The sequence below is a fragment of the Cannabis sativa genome, chromosome 6, assembly GCF_029168945.1.
Source record: "Cannabis sativa cultivar Pink pepper isolate KNU-18-1 chromosome 6, ASM2916894v1, whole genome shotgun sequence".
Lineage (NCBI taxonomy): Eukaryota > Viridiplantae > Streptophyta > Magnoliopsida > Rosales > Cannabaceae > Cannabis > Cannabis sativa.
In genome coordinates, this window is record NC_083606.1 from 63,600,734 (window position 1) to 63,612,114 (window position 11,381).

Consider the following 11,381-nt stretch of genomic DNA (forward strand, 5'->3'; position numbering starts at 1 on the left):
AGAAGAGCAAGAGGAAAGGATGATAGGAGCCTAGAATCAGAACAAATGCGAGAAGCATGATGATAGTCTCACCTTAATGTTGAGGGAAATACGAGGAAGACCAAAAACTGAAATAGTTTGGAAGAAGAAAGTAAAATAAAATAAGAGAAAAGGAAAGCAGTGAGATAATGTAAAAAAATAAAATAAAAAAAATTATGTTAAATGTAGAAATAAAAAAATGAGAACACATAAGTGAAAATAAAATAAAAAAAACGTAAAAATGAATAAAAAAGTATAAAACTCCATACTCCTGGAGTGATTTCCTTTTTTTTTTTTTTTCCTTGATGAGAGTGTTGAAGGTGTGAAGAAGGTGACACCCTATTTTATGTAAATTAATATATATTTACCGTATTTATGTTCCTTTTCCATGTCCACCTATTTTTGTTAAATTTTTCCTACTTTTGTGTGCATTTGTAAAAATTTCTCATATAAATATGGGAAATACCACTAATTTCTTGTACCACAATCATTATGTTTTTACTTATGTAACACAGCAAATCAAATTCTTAAAGCGAAAAGTCATATTTGTTAAAAAAGAGTCCACGGTATAATTTCCCCAAAAGTAAAGATTAATATCGAAGCACATAAGATGGTCTAATAGAATAGGCCCAGCCCATGAAGGCGAGGCCCAATTACAGTGTTGAGGGGAGGAATGATTGATGGGAGACAAGACCTCTCTTCTAAACTCAGCCGAAAGAAAAACCTATTCTTCTGTCTTCTCTCTCCTTCCTTCGCTCTCCATCTTCAACTGGTTGAGATTCGTTGTGGACTTTTTCCGAGGTAAGAAGATTCACGACGCCATTTCCCTCCTTATTTTTTTTCCCTTGATTTTTACTTTCATATCTTTATTTAATATCTCCTTTATTAGATCTGTTTAATCATCCAGTTTTAGTTCGATTGATCTCAAACCGAATCTGGTTTGAGTTCCCTGTGATCTGATCCTGGACCATTGTATCTTAATTTTGAAGCGAAGTTTTTGCAAATAGGGGAGTTTAGGGTTGTGTTTCTTAGCCGAGAAAATGGTGGGAAACAAATTAGGGTTCTAGGCACTGTAGTTAGTTTCGTCGAGAAGGGAAGTAGAATATGATTTTTTTTCCTTAAAGATTACATCCTTTAAAGCTCCTTTTTTTCATTATTTTTTTTTAAAAAAATATCATAATTATAATAAAATTGAAATCGATAATCTTATTGTATTGTGCCCTAAAATTTTTATAATGTTTATGATATGGTCAGGTGGTGTTTCTTTCCAGCACTATGTCGTTACACTGTTTATTTGGATATAATGCTTGTTGCATGTAAACAATTTCATTTAGTTCTGTCAAGCATTTAATGCTCTGAATTGGATGTTTTGACATGACATTTATTGTAGATTACAATCACATTATATGGGTTGTGACTTTGGTGTCCCATTAGCAGTGGTGAGAATCTTATAGTTGTTATTTGAACTAAATATAGCAGTATGCAATTGTTGGTAGTTTTAAGATAGTATGGGTGTGCCTGTAATTTTGGTGTCCCATTTGTGTTGTGTAGTTAGAGTATCAAAAGTTTTCATTCCTATGTATCTCGGTACTCCATGTAGTGAGAATTATGTAGTTGTACTTGAAAGTTGATGCTTGATATACTATTCTTAGTTCTTATCTACAAAAAACTTCACACTAAAATATATAAAATCTTTCTATTGTCCAAGCTTACGAAATAAAAAGGTTGATTGTCTCTAATAAAAAAGAAGCCCATTCTTGGCTGGTGGGTGACAATATTTTCTTTTTTGTTTACACAAATGTGCATAATTGGCTTTTTTTTTCTTTTCCTTTTTGAAGTGATCCTGCTGCTAATTTTCCTTGTGTTTAATGCTGTTTGTGGTGCAGCCAGGTAACTCGGCAGCCTCATCCGTGCTGTGTTGTGTTCCTCGTCTTATCTATCCACAATGTAAGGCTCTCACGTCTTTGCTTTAGTTTTAGTTTTGTTGTTTGCTTCTCTGTGGCTTTACTTACATTGTTATGTTTTGCAGTGCCTTACTCTTAGCTATAATTTCTTTGATTCTCTGTTGCTTCAGTAGTACCTTTCTCAGTCTCCCCCCTTCTACATTTATAATAGGTCAAATAATTTTTTTTCCCTCAACTATTGCCCTTGTGGAGTTTTGAAAACTTTCCCCTTTTGTGTTCATGTTTGAACTGTTTCCTCATGTAGTCAGACCATAGGCATAGTTGCAGTACGAGGGTTTATTTAACTAATTGAATCTAGCCGAAATCAAGTTAACTGGCTGTAAATATGTTAATATATCCCTATCTATGTATATCTGTCTGGACTCTCAAAGCGGGTGATATTAGCACCACATCAGGGTTAATTCAGTACTCTGCTTAAAAAATGTACAATATGCAAACGAGTGGGCATTACGATAGTTCTGGGGGATTTTTGTAACACAACAAAGTTTACTCTTTATAATATGTTGAATATATAAACTACTGATTTTTTATATTATTCGAACTATGTAGTCATTGAATATATAACCAATATTAAACTATCTACATATTTTTTTTATTATTATTATATTTTTTGTTTTTCTTGTTCTTTGTTATATTTTAGGACTTGTTATTGTTGTATCAATGACTGATGTGAGAATCTATTAGGATGTTTAACAAATAGGCCTGGTCAGCTGTGAATTTTTTTCGCATCAATCGGTATACTCAAGGAACTTGGTTTCAAATTTATACAGGCTTTATGTTTTTATTCTTTTCATGAGGTGACACCGCTTTTGTACTTGACTACCTTGAAACAATGGGCGCTATATGAAATTCTGAATAACTAAATCTAGAATATCAAATAATATTATGTACAAAAATGCAAGCTTCATTTTGATGTTTAATTAAATACTAGTCGACCTGCTTATCAATCTGAAAGACATAATGTAGGATTCCTATAAATAAATCAAAAAGCTAATAGAAATTTCTCAAGTTTGTATGTCAACTAGATTAGTGAACTATATGCAAAGATAAGAATGTCTGTGTAGCCACTCTATTTTTAAGCAATAAATAGACCATCATGTGTGCTTTGGTCTATATTCATAGGTCATAACTAACTACAATCAACTTATTTCTTCACAAAATAAGCATATCCTCATAGGTGATACAAGTAATGTTTTAATTCAACATTGATCAAAGATAAACAGAAATCCTTGAATTTCTTTGCCACTGGGGGCCATAGAGAATCTTTAATCATATTTCTCAGACGTTAAGGAATTTTCATTTTGGTTCATAACAAATGCAATTGTGAATATTCATTCTATTTGATGTTTATTTAACTAGTAATTACTAATTGGTATAATTCCTTGCTTTCCAACTGTGCGGATGTTCTGATTATTTTCTTCAGTTATTTATTTCTTACATTCTCCTTCTTGCTTGTAGGGCGGATGATGAACCTGTTGATCCAAAGAAGTATCTTGAGGAGTCATGCAAGCCAAAGTGTGTGAAGCCATTACTTGAATACCAGGTATGTTGCAAAATTCTGGGGATCTGAATTTAATTTTGTAAGTAGGTAGAAGTAGACCTTTTCTTTGATTGATATGCTGCGTCCTGATATAGGGGTGAACACTTTAATAATTGTTCAGTACTCAGTTGCTGCTTTCTGTGTATGGTAAATGTATTGTTGATGAAAAATTAGAGAATATTCAGACTCTCCATTTACCAAATACTTTGTTTTGTCCAGAATACCTTGAATTTTTTTACTCTTTCCAAATGGAACTGCCTAAAATCATAATTTCAATTAAATTTTGAATCAATCTTATACTGTTCAATACTTTCATGTTTTCACCTTGTGTCTTTCAACACCATTCTTGTGCAAAATTAAACAATCTCTACATGCACCGATACCACTTTTAATTTATCTCCCTGATTTGAAGTCAATTAGTAATAATTTTCCCTTTAAATTCCATCTTCATTTTTATATAAGATAACAAACAAGCTTTGGAAGCCTACTTAAATCTGTGGCATATATACAATTGAGAGGAGAGGGAGAAACCGATCATTTCCCAGGCACTATAGTTATGGCTTGCATGTTTAAGTGATTCTGGATTTAACAATTCTGTGTATCTTTTTAAACAAAATGATTTCAAACAAGGACTGATTTATAATATAATTTCTGTTTACATAATTGATGTCCTTTTCATTTCTTACCTCTAAAACTATTGAAAGGCCAACTAGTTAAGAATTATACTTTTCGATGAATGTGATGGTTTGTCAAGAAAAGTTTTGTAAAATGTCACTCCATTCTATCTGCCATCTTTATGAGCCAGTCCAAGAGTTCACTGGAAAGTGGCTGTTATATGTTTGGTTTGAACTGGTTCCGCCTACATTGTTTTCCTGATTAAATGCTTTTTTTTTGGTGTATGAAGCGATGACTAAAAATACTTTAAATTTACTCATTCAACAGGCATGTGTTAAAAGGATCCAAGGCGATGATTCTGGCCACAAGCACTGTACCGGGCAATATTTTGATTACTGGTCTTGTGTTGACAAATGTGTAAGTATCAGTGATTCTTCCACCAACAGGCTTTATTTTCTGGTTATGCTTATGGTGTTTTTCTGAGATTGTGTGTGACTATGCAGGTGGCACTGAAACTATTTCCGAAACTGAAGTAATGGGGGAGTTTATATTCTGTGATGAACATTTGCCATTTTTCTTTCTCTTTTCAATTTCAAGAAACTGTTTTCTTGAGCAGTTGATTTTGTTCCCTGGCTTAGAGACATGCCTGAATGGTTTTCTTCCAGAGGACTGCATTTTTTCTCAACAAAGTAGAGATTTGAAAAATAATTAATAAAAGGAATCCTCAATGTTAGTCTGACCAATACAACAAGGCAAATTTATACTTTTGTTTTATAGTTTTGGTGGTGCAAGTAAAATATTTAATTGTTCAATGAGAAGAGCAAACATCTTTATTGTGTCGAAAGACAAGGGGGAATGGATTATTCAGCTAGCATTTGGAAGTTTTCAAAGTAGATTAATATTTAAATTAATCTGAGTTTGATGCTACCCTAATTATGGAGTTTGTTAGGGCTGAACATTGGACATTGGGTTTTGAGTTCAGGGAAAAAAAATTACACTTGAAATCTACTCGTGTGATGATCGGGTTTATTTATTTATTGTTAAGTAAATAGAGCACTTTACCATTGGCATTTACAATCCTAACCCCAACTCTCTCCCTATCTCCTCTTCTATCTATCCTCTCCTGTGGTGGTTAGTAATCATGGTGGGACTCAAAATTGCAGGGAGGATGGGGAAGGGTGAATCTCAGGAAAGAGGGAGTGGTTCGGTGGGGAAGGAGGCGGTGGTCGGTCCAGTTCGGGGGGGGGGGGGGGGTGTGGTTGAGCGGTGGCGAGCATGTTGAGTTTTGGTGATTGCATTCGTTTAAAAATTGTAGGGAGGAGGGAGGGGGAGGGGTGAATCGCAGGGGAGAGGTAGTGGTTCGGTTTGGTGAGAGGGGGTGCTGAGTAGCTACGAGCATATTAGGTTTTGCTGAGGGTCTGCATTTGGTTTTCACTTGGGAGAGGGGGGGAGGGGTTAGGGTTTTTATTTTATAGGTTTAAGTGTAAAAAAAACAGTTATATAATTCAACGGGGTCAACAGGAGGATACGGATTAGACCCTGCAACTCCTACTTAAAGATGCATACCTGCGATCAAGAGAAGTAGGAGTTGCAAGTGGGGGGGGTTTGTGGTTGAGCAGTGGTGAGCATGTTGAGTTTCGGTGGGGGCATGCGTCTAAAAATTGTAGGGAGGAGGGGGAGGGGTGAATCACAGGGGAGAGGTAGTGGTCCGGTTTGGTGAGAGGGGGTGCTGAGCAGCGACGAGCCTATTAGGTTTTGCTAAGGGTCTGCATTTGGTTTTCACTTGGGAGAGGGGGGAGGGGTTAGGGTTTTTATTTTATAGGTTTAAGTAAAAAAAAACTGTTATATAATTCAACTAGGTCAACAGGAGGGTACGGGTTAGACCCGGACTTGACCATATGTAAAAATATCACCCCTACTTGCCCGGTAACAATGAACGGGTTTAGTCGGACATGTCCGATACTGATGGGTAAGGGTGAGTAGAATATATGCTTAACCATGAAACCTACATTATCTGCATTGCACCGTACAATGTGGTCTGGTTAATTTCATTCGTGGTGCGATTATGGTTAAATTTTTCACTATCATCACGATATGTTGCGGTGAAGCAAAACAAATATAAAAAACTGTAGTATCCACGCTGCATCATATACATAATATTAATATTTTATACATTATCATTGATTAAAAAAATTATTTAGTGTAAGATAAATACATGTTTCATGTTATTGATTATGACATTGCCTCTCTTTTAATTCTTATTTCTTTATATATTATTAGTAGCAGCACAAAGTAGTAATTTTACCATGGTTAACTGCAATATTTCGCACCGCATATAGGTACAATGTGGTTTAAAATTAAGGAATATGAAATTAACCGTGCGATTAAGATTTTCACTTAATCGCACTTTGTGGGTTGGTTAAGTTTTTTTATCAATTCATTGCCAACCCCACACAACACTCACCCCTACTGACGTGTTTACCGACGTGTTTCTTCCAATTTTTAAGTTGCACGGATTGGGCTCGAGCGGGTTGGCTGGGTTCGGGTCAAACCCAGTCCAAATGTTCATCCCTACTTAGAGTTTGTGGCCTGATTTTGGATTGGGAAAAAGTTGGTTCACCTGTTAGGTTTTATATTTTGATGGAATTTGACTAAAGATGCTTAAATATGTTTCTATATTCGAGGAATATGCTCTATGCTTGAACCTCCATTTCATTCTTTCATGAGTTCTGTCAACCAAAATATATCACTTTCTTATCCATTCAAATTATTTCGTCATTTTTATTGCCAAAATAGTACAAACAATCAATATTTTTTCTTATAAGTAAATTATTTACTACAATTCTTCACAAAATTATCACCATTTCAAATTTTTAGAACACAAGATAAATTACCGCTAAGTACTTTTTTGGGTATAGTTTTTAAGCATAAACATTAATAAATTTAGCAATTTTGTATAAAGTTTTATTGTTGATGTTATAGCTTATATTAAATGAAACTTAAATTTTAGTTTTGAAAGAGAAAGATAATTTAGATGTAACAACTCCTATATCAAGTTGAAAATTATTATGAGAAATAATTGGGGAATGTGTTTAGCCATTTACTCGAGGTGAAGTAACAAGAGATGGACGTCAGATGCTTCACTCAAACTTAAAGATGCATACCTGCGATCAAGAGAAGTAGGAGTTGCAAGTGTCACTTGATTGAGAGACATATATCTGGAGAAATTAGGAAAGACGCTGACCAAGATGGCACACTAACAAAAACTTGTTCTTTTGGACAATATGTACTTAGAAAGTCTATTTTGAAAGGAAAATCACTCTCATTAAAGATAATATTTCGTGAGATATACAACCTGCCTATGGTGCTAAGATATTTATATTCTTTGTGTGAGCCACTATAGCCAAGATTCCCGCATTTGACTGAATGATATTGAAATTCGTAGGTCTAGTAGGGACGAATACAAGGATAGCAAGCTGCTTTGAAAACCTTTAAAAAAAATTTAATTAGGAGATTTTTAGTAAACTATTTCAAAGGGTAATTGATTGTTCAATACTAGAGTAGAGAGTCTTCACCACTAGACTCAACCCCCAAGCGACGCTGCCCTTTTCGTTGCCGTTAGCTCGGGATCACAAGTCAAAGTTTGGAGGTTCAAACTTTGAACGGATTTTTCAGCCACCTCTGGTGTTTGTTTGACGAGTCGCACGTCTTCACTACTAGACTCATCCAACTGGACATATTTAGCGATTCTCAACTGGTTGTGAATCAAGTCCTTGGTGAATACACAACTCGAGGTGAAAAAATGGTGGCCTACTTGAGATAAATCAAAGACGTGCTAAGTCAGCTCAAAGGCTACACAATCAGGCAAATCCCCAAAGAGCATAATGCTACATCAGATGCACTTGCCCATTCAGAAAGCAGTACCAAGCTTGTCGAGGAAAACAACTTCACTAAGCCATTTCGCCTAGCCCGCTACTTTTTTCGGTGAAATTTTTGTAGCTCTACCCCTTTTCGACGACTTTCTAGCGATATTGTGCATTGTTTCGACAAATTGTTGGCATGGGTATGATTTGCTCGTCGAGGTGGTTATTTTAATATATACTATCCCTATTTTCGACTACATTTCCAGCACACCAATTTCTACTGCCACCGATAATTAATTTACATCGCATAGGTGAGGTTTTAAAACTCCAAAGTCTTAATATAGTCATATTATGTGTCGTTAGACTCGATTTTGAAAGTAGAATGTAATGATGATAATTATTTAGCCATTTGATGGTATAGGTGAGAGTGATATTTAAGATTAGACTAAGAAATTGGAGCTCAAGACTTGAGAGCTTAAGATCGTTTTTTGGACAAAGTTTAACGATTTGGGAGAGATAGGGACTCAATTTGCATTATTGGACTTGATTTTTATGTTGAATAACATTAGACATATTCTACTTTTTATGATCTGCAAATTGTTTGAAAAATTAAAAACTTAATCTACACATATTTCTGGACTATTTTGGGGCACTGAGTGCCAAATATATTTTTGTACAAATAATTATGCAGATTATGATTTTTGGGTTTATTCAATATACAACCGTTATGCTGCCGAATTTCCTAGATAATAAAAAGGAAATATGTTCTTTTGTTATTCTATTATTTTGCCTGCTTTTAATTATACTAATAAGAGCCATGTTGATCATGATTTGTGTATATTGTTGTTCCACAGCCTAGTTTCTATGTCATCATAAGTAGATCAGGTGTGCACTCACCTGTAGGTGAAAGACCTAGAATCTGTACAGAAAGTGAATTGAATCTGAGTCCTGGTATTATGGTGGTTATCAGGTGCAACTACCTGGTTTTAGATGTCGTTTTCTATGAATGGTATTGAAAGGTAGGGGTCTAGTGGACGGTGTGATATGCATTTGATGTTTGATTTTGTGATTATATGTGGTCTCTCTACTTTGTTATACATTTTGACAATGGTGATAAGATATGTTATTATTTTTTTAAAAGCTAACTAGAAATTTTTATTAAAGTAAGGATCCTTTGATATTAGTTATTTTTCTACTAAATTTATAAGCTCTCCCCTTTTTCTCCTATTCTAGGAACTCAGTTTGATGCTAGTGGATGAAGATGGTATTGTTGAGGAAGAAAGTCATTATTAGTTTAGTCTTATTCTACTTATTAAACTTTCAATGAAACTAATTTTGTATTTAAGCTGGAATGGATGGTCTGAATGACTTAAATTACCTATGTACTAGTTAGAAATGAGGAATGATGGATATTAGATATTATTTTGGTATTTTATTGACTTATTAAATGAATCTATTCGGTTACTACATTACTGTGAGGATATTATTGTTCTTTTATATTAATGAGATCTTGATTTTGTTACTAATATATTCTTATCGATATAAGAGTTAAACTATTATTTTTAAATAAGTATTTTGTGATATAAATTAAAGGATCATTTGTAAGTGTTATCTTCCTAAAAAAGTCAAAGTGTTGACCTTTGACCATCCAAGTTATAAATTACATATCTCTCATCTCATTTTTTTTTTTGCCTTATTTTATTATATGGTTATGTGGTAATAATTAAGCTTTCTGTGTGTGATTGAATGGTAAGTTCAATCATTTGATGAAAGTAAACAAAAAAAAAATATATTAAAAAGAAATTCAAAAATATCATTAAAAAAAGATATTCAAAATAATTTGGTGTATCTCGCTCAAACATCTTTATTAAATGTCGTGGCGCGTTCTCATTGCCTCTTAGACAATCCACCGATAAAATCTTTTTTAGAAGTCCTATAAAAGAAACCCCTTATAATAATAATAATAATAATAATAATAATAATAATAATAATAATAATACAATTAATTTTATTTTTTTTAAAAAAAATCATTGTACTAATTCAAATCTTCAACAACAATAATATTGAAGTAACAAAAAAGAGGATTACACGTTAACTAGATGATATTACATGATATGGGTAAACTATATATAAATTAATAATCTATAATATATCAATCAATTGATATTACTAGTAAGAGAGTAATTTTAGCATAAAAGTAAATAGATTTACAAAGCTGCATGCATGCACAAAATAATAAGGTTTGAAAATCACCTAATGCCTATATGATCAGTTATAATCAGGTCTATTTTTTCCAACTAATAAATTAACAAGCTACAGTCTCATATCTAATGCATACAAAAAGCTAACTAATTATAAGACCAAATGCAACTTCTATAGCCCACGCCACCAAAAAAAAAAAAAAACGAAGTCTTCCGTTTTAGAACAAGAAACGCATGAGCCACTGATTTTTCACAAACAACACTATATGCCCTTATTAGTCACATGAACAACCCCCAACACTGACTTAATTATATTTTCTATTAAATTACTGTACCTAGGCTATATATATATATATATTACAATACTTTTTATTACTTTGACCCAATTTCTCAACGTAAATATATAGCATTGATATCTATTTTACATATATATATATGTATATGTCTGTGTGCTGGTGGACTGGTGCGTACATATACCTGTTTACTAATAAAAATGAAAAGAAGAATCAACTGTCTGATCAAGGAGAGGGTCCACCGGCAGATGGCTTCAACAAACCGACCTCTCTTTCCTATCTTTTTCCTTTTTCTTATGACTTTATTTCTTTTTTCTTTTTCATATATATTTCCTTTTCCTTTTTTAAGGTTTTGGACAAATTACTATATAAACATATATTTAAAAAATTTATTTTGTCACAACACAACATGCATGTGAAAAATTATGACGTCAAAGATCAGAACGTGTCAAATAGTGTGATCAGTGTAGTAACGAGTGAAATTGTACATTTATGTCATTAATATAATATTACGTGTATTGTTATGGTTTATTCTATATATATATATATACAGTACGTATCACTATAACATATCCTCCAATTTAGATATATGTGAAAATATTTATACATTTTTTCTCTTCCTCATCTTCTAATTTCTTATTTGTTTTAAATGATAAAAACAAAAAATACTTGTAAAGATGATCCCAAGCGCGTAATTATATTTTAAAACAGAATGATCTTTAGGAAAAAAATAATTATTAAAGAGTGGGAATAGAATCATCCTTATACAAAAATGGTGTCCAATTAATTTGGTGCTCTCTTAATATTTTCCATTTACGACATATATTCATCTAAAAAAGTACCATACATAATTTCTATAGCTCATTTTCTTTTGCTTTATTATTTTG

The 11,381-nt window shown here is 33.1% G+C and overlaps 1 protein-coding gene across 3 annotated transcripts in view; it reads left to right on the forward strand.

Annotated features, from left to right (window-relative positions):
• LOC115694695 (cytochrome b-c1 complex subunit 6-1, mitochondrial) overlaps nt 1-4,913 on the forward strand; it is a 48,874-nt gene extending 43,961 nt beyond the window's left edge. Inside the window, exons 3-7 of one of the 3 annotated variants that reach the window (XM_061117388.1) lie at nt 652-819; nt 1,905-1,965; nt 3,441-3,525; nt 4,465-4,554; nt 4,641-4,913. In XM_061117388.1, the coding sequence (XP_060973371.1) occupies nt 1,964-1,965; nt 3,441-3,525; nt 4,465-4,554; nt 4,641-4,673 (210 nt within the window). In that variant the 5' untranslated portion in view covers nt 652-819; nt 1,905-1,963 and the 3' untranslated portion in view covers nt 4,674-4,913. Of the gene's footprint in view, nt 1-501; nt 820-1,904; nt 1,966-3,440; nt 3,526-4,464; nt 4,555-4,640 lie in introns of those variants that run through there. The other 2 variants (XM_030621778.2, XM_030621779.2) reach the window with 2 other exon arrangements.
• The last annotated feature ends 6,468 nt before the right edge of the window (nt 4,914-11,381 follow it).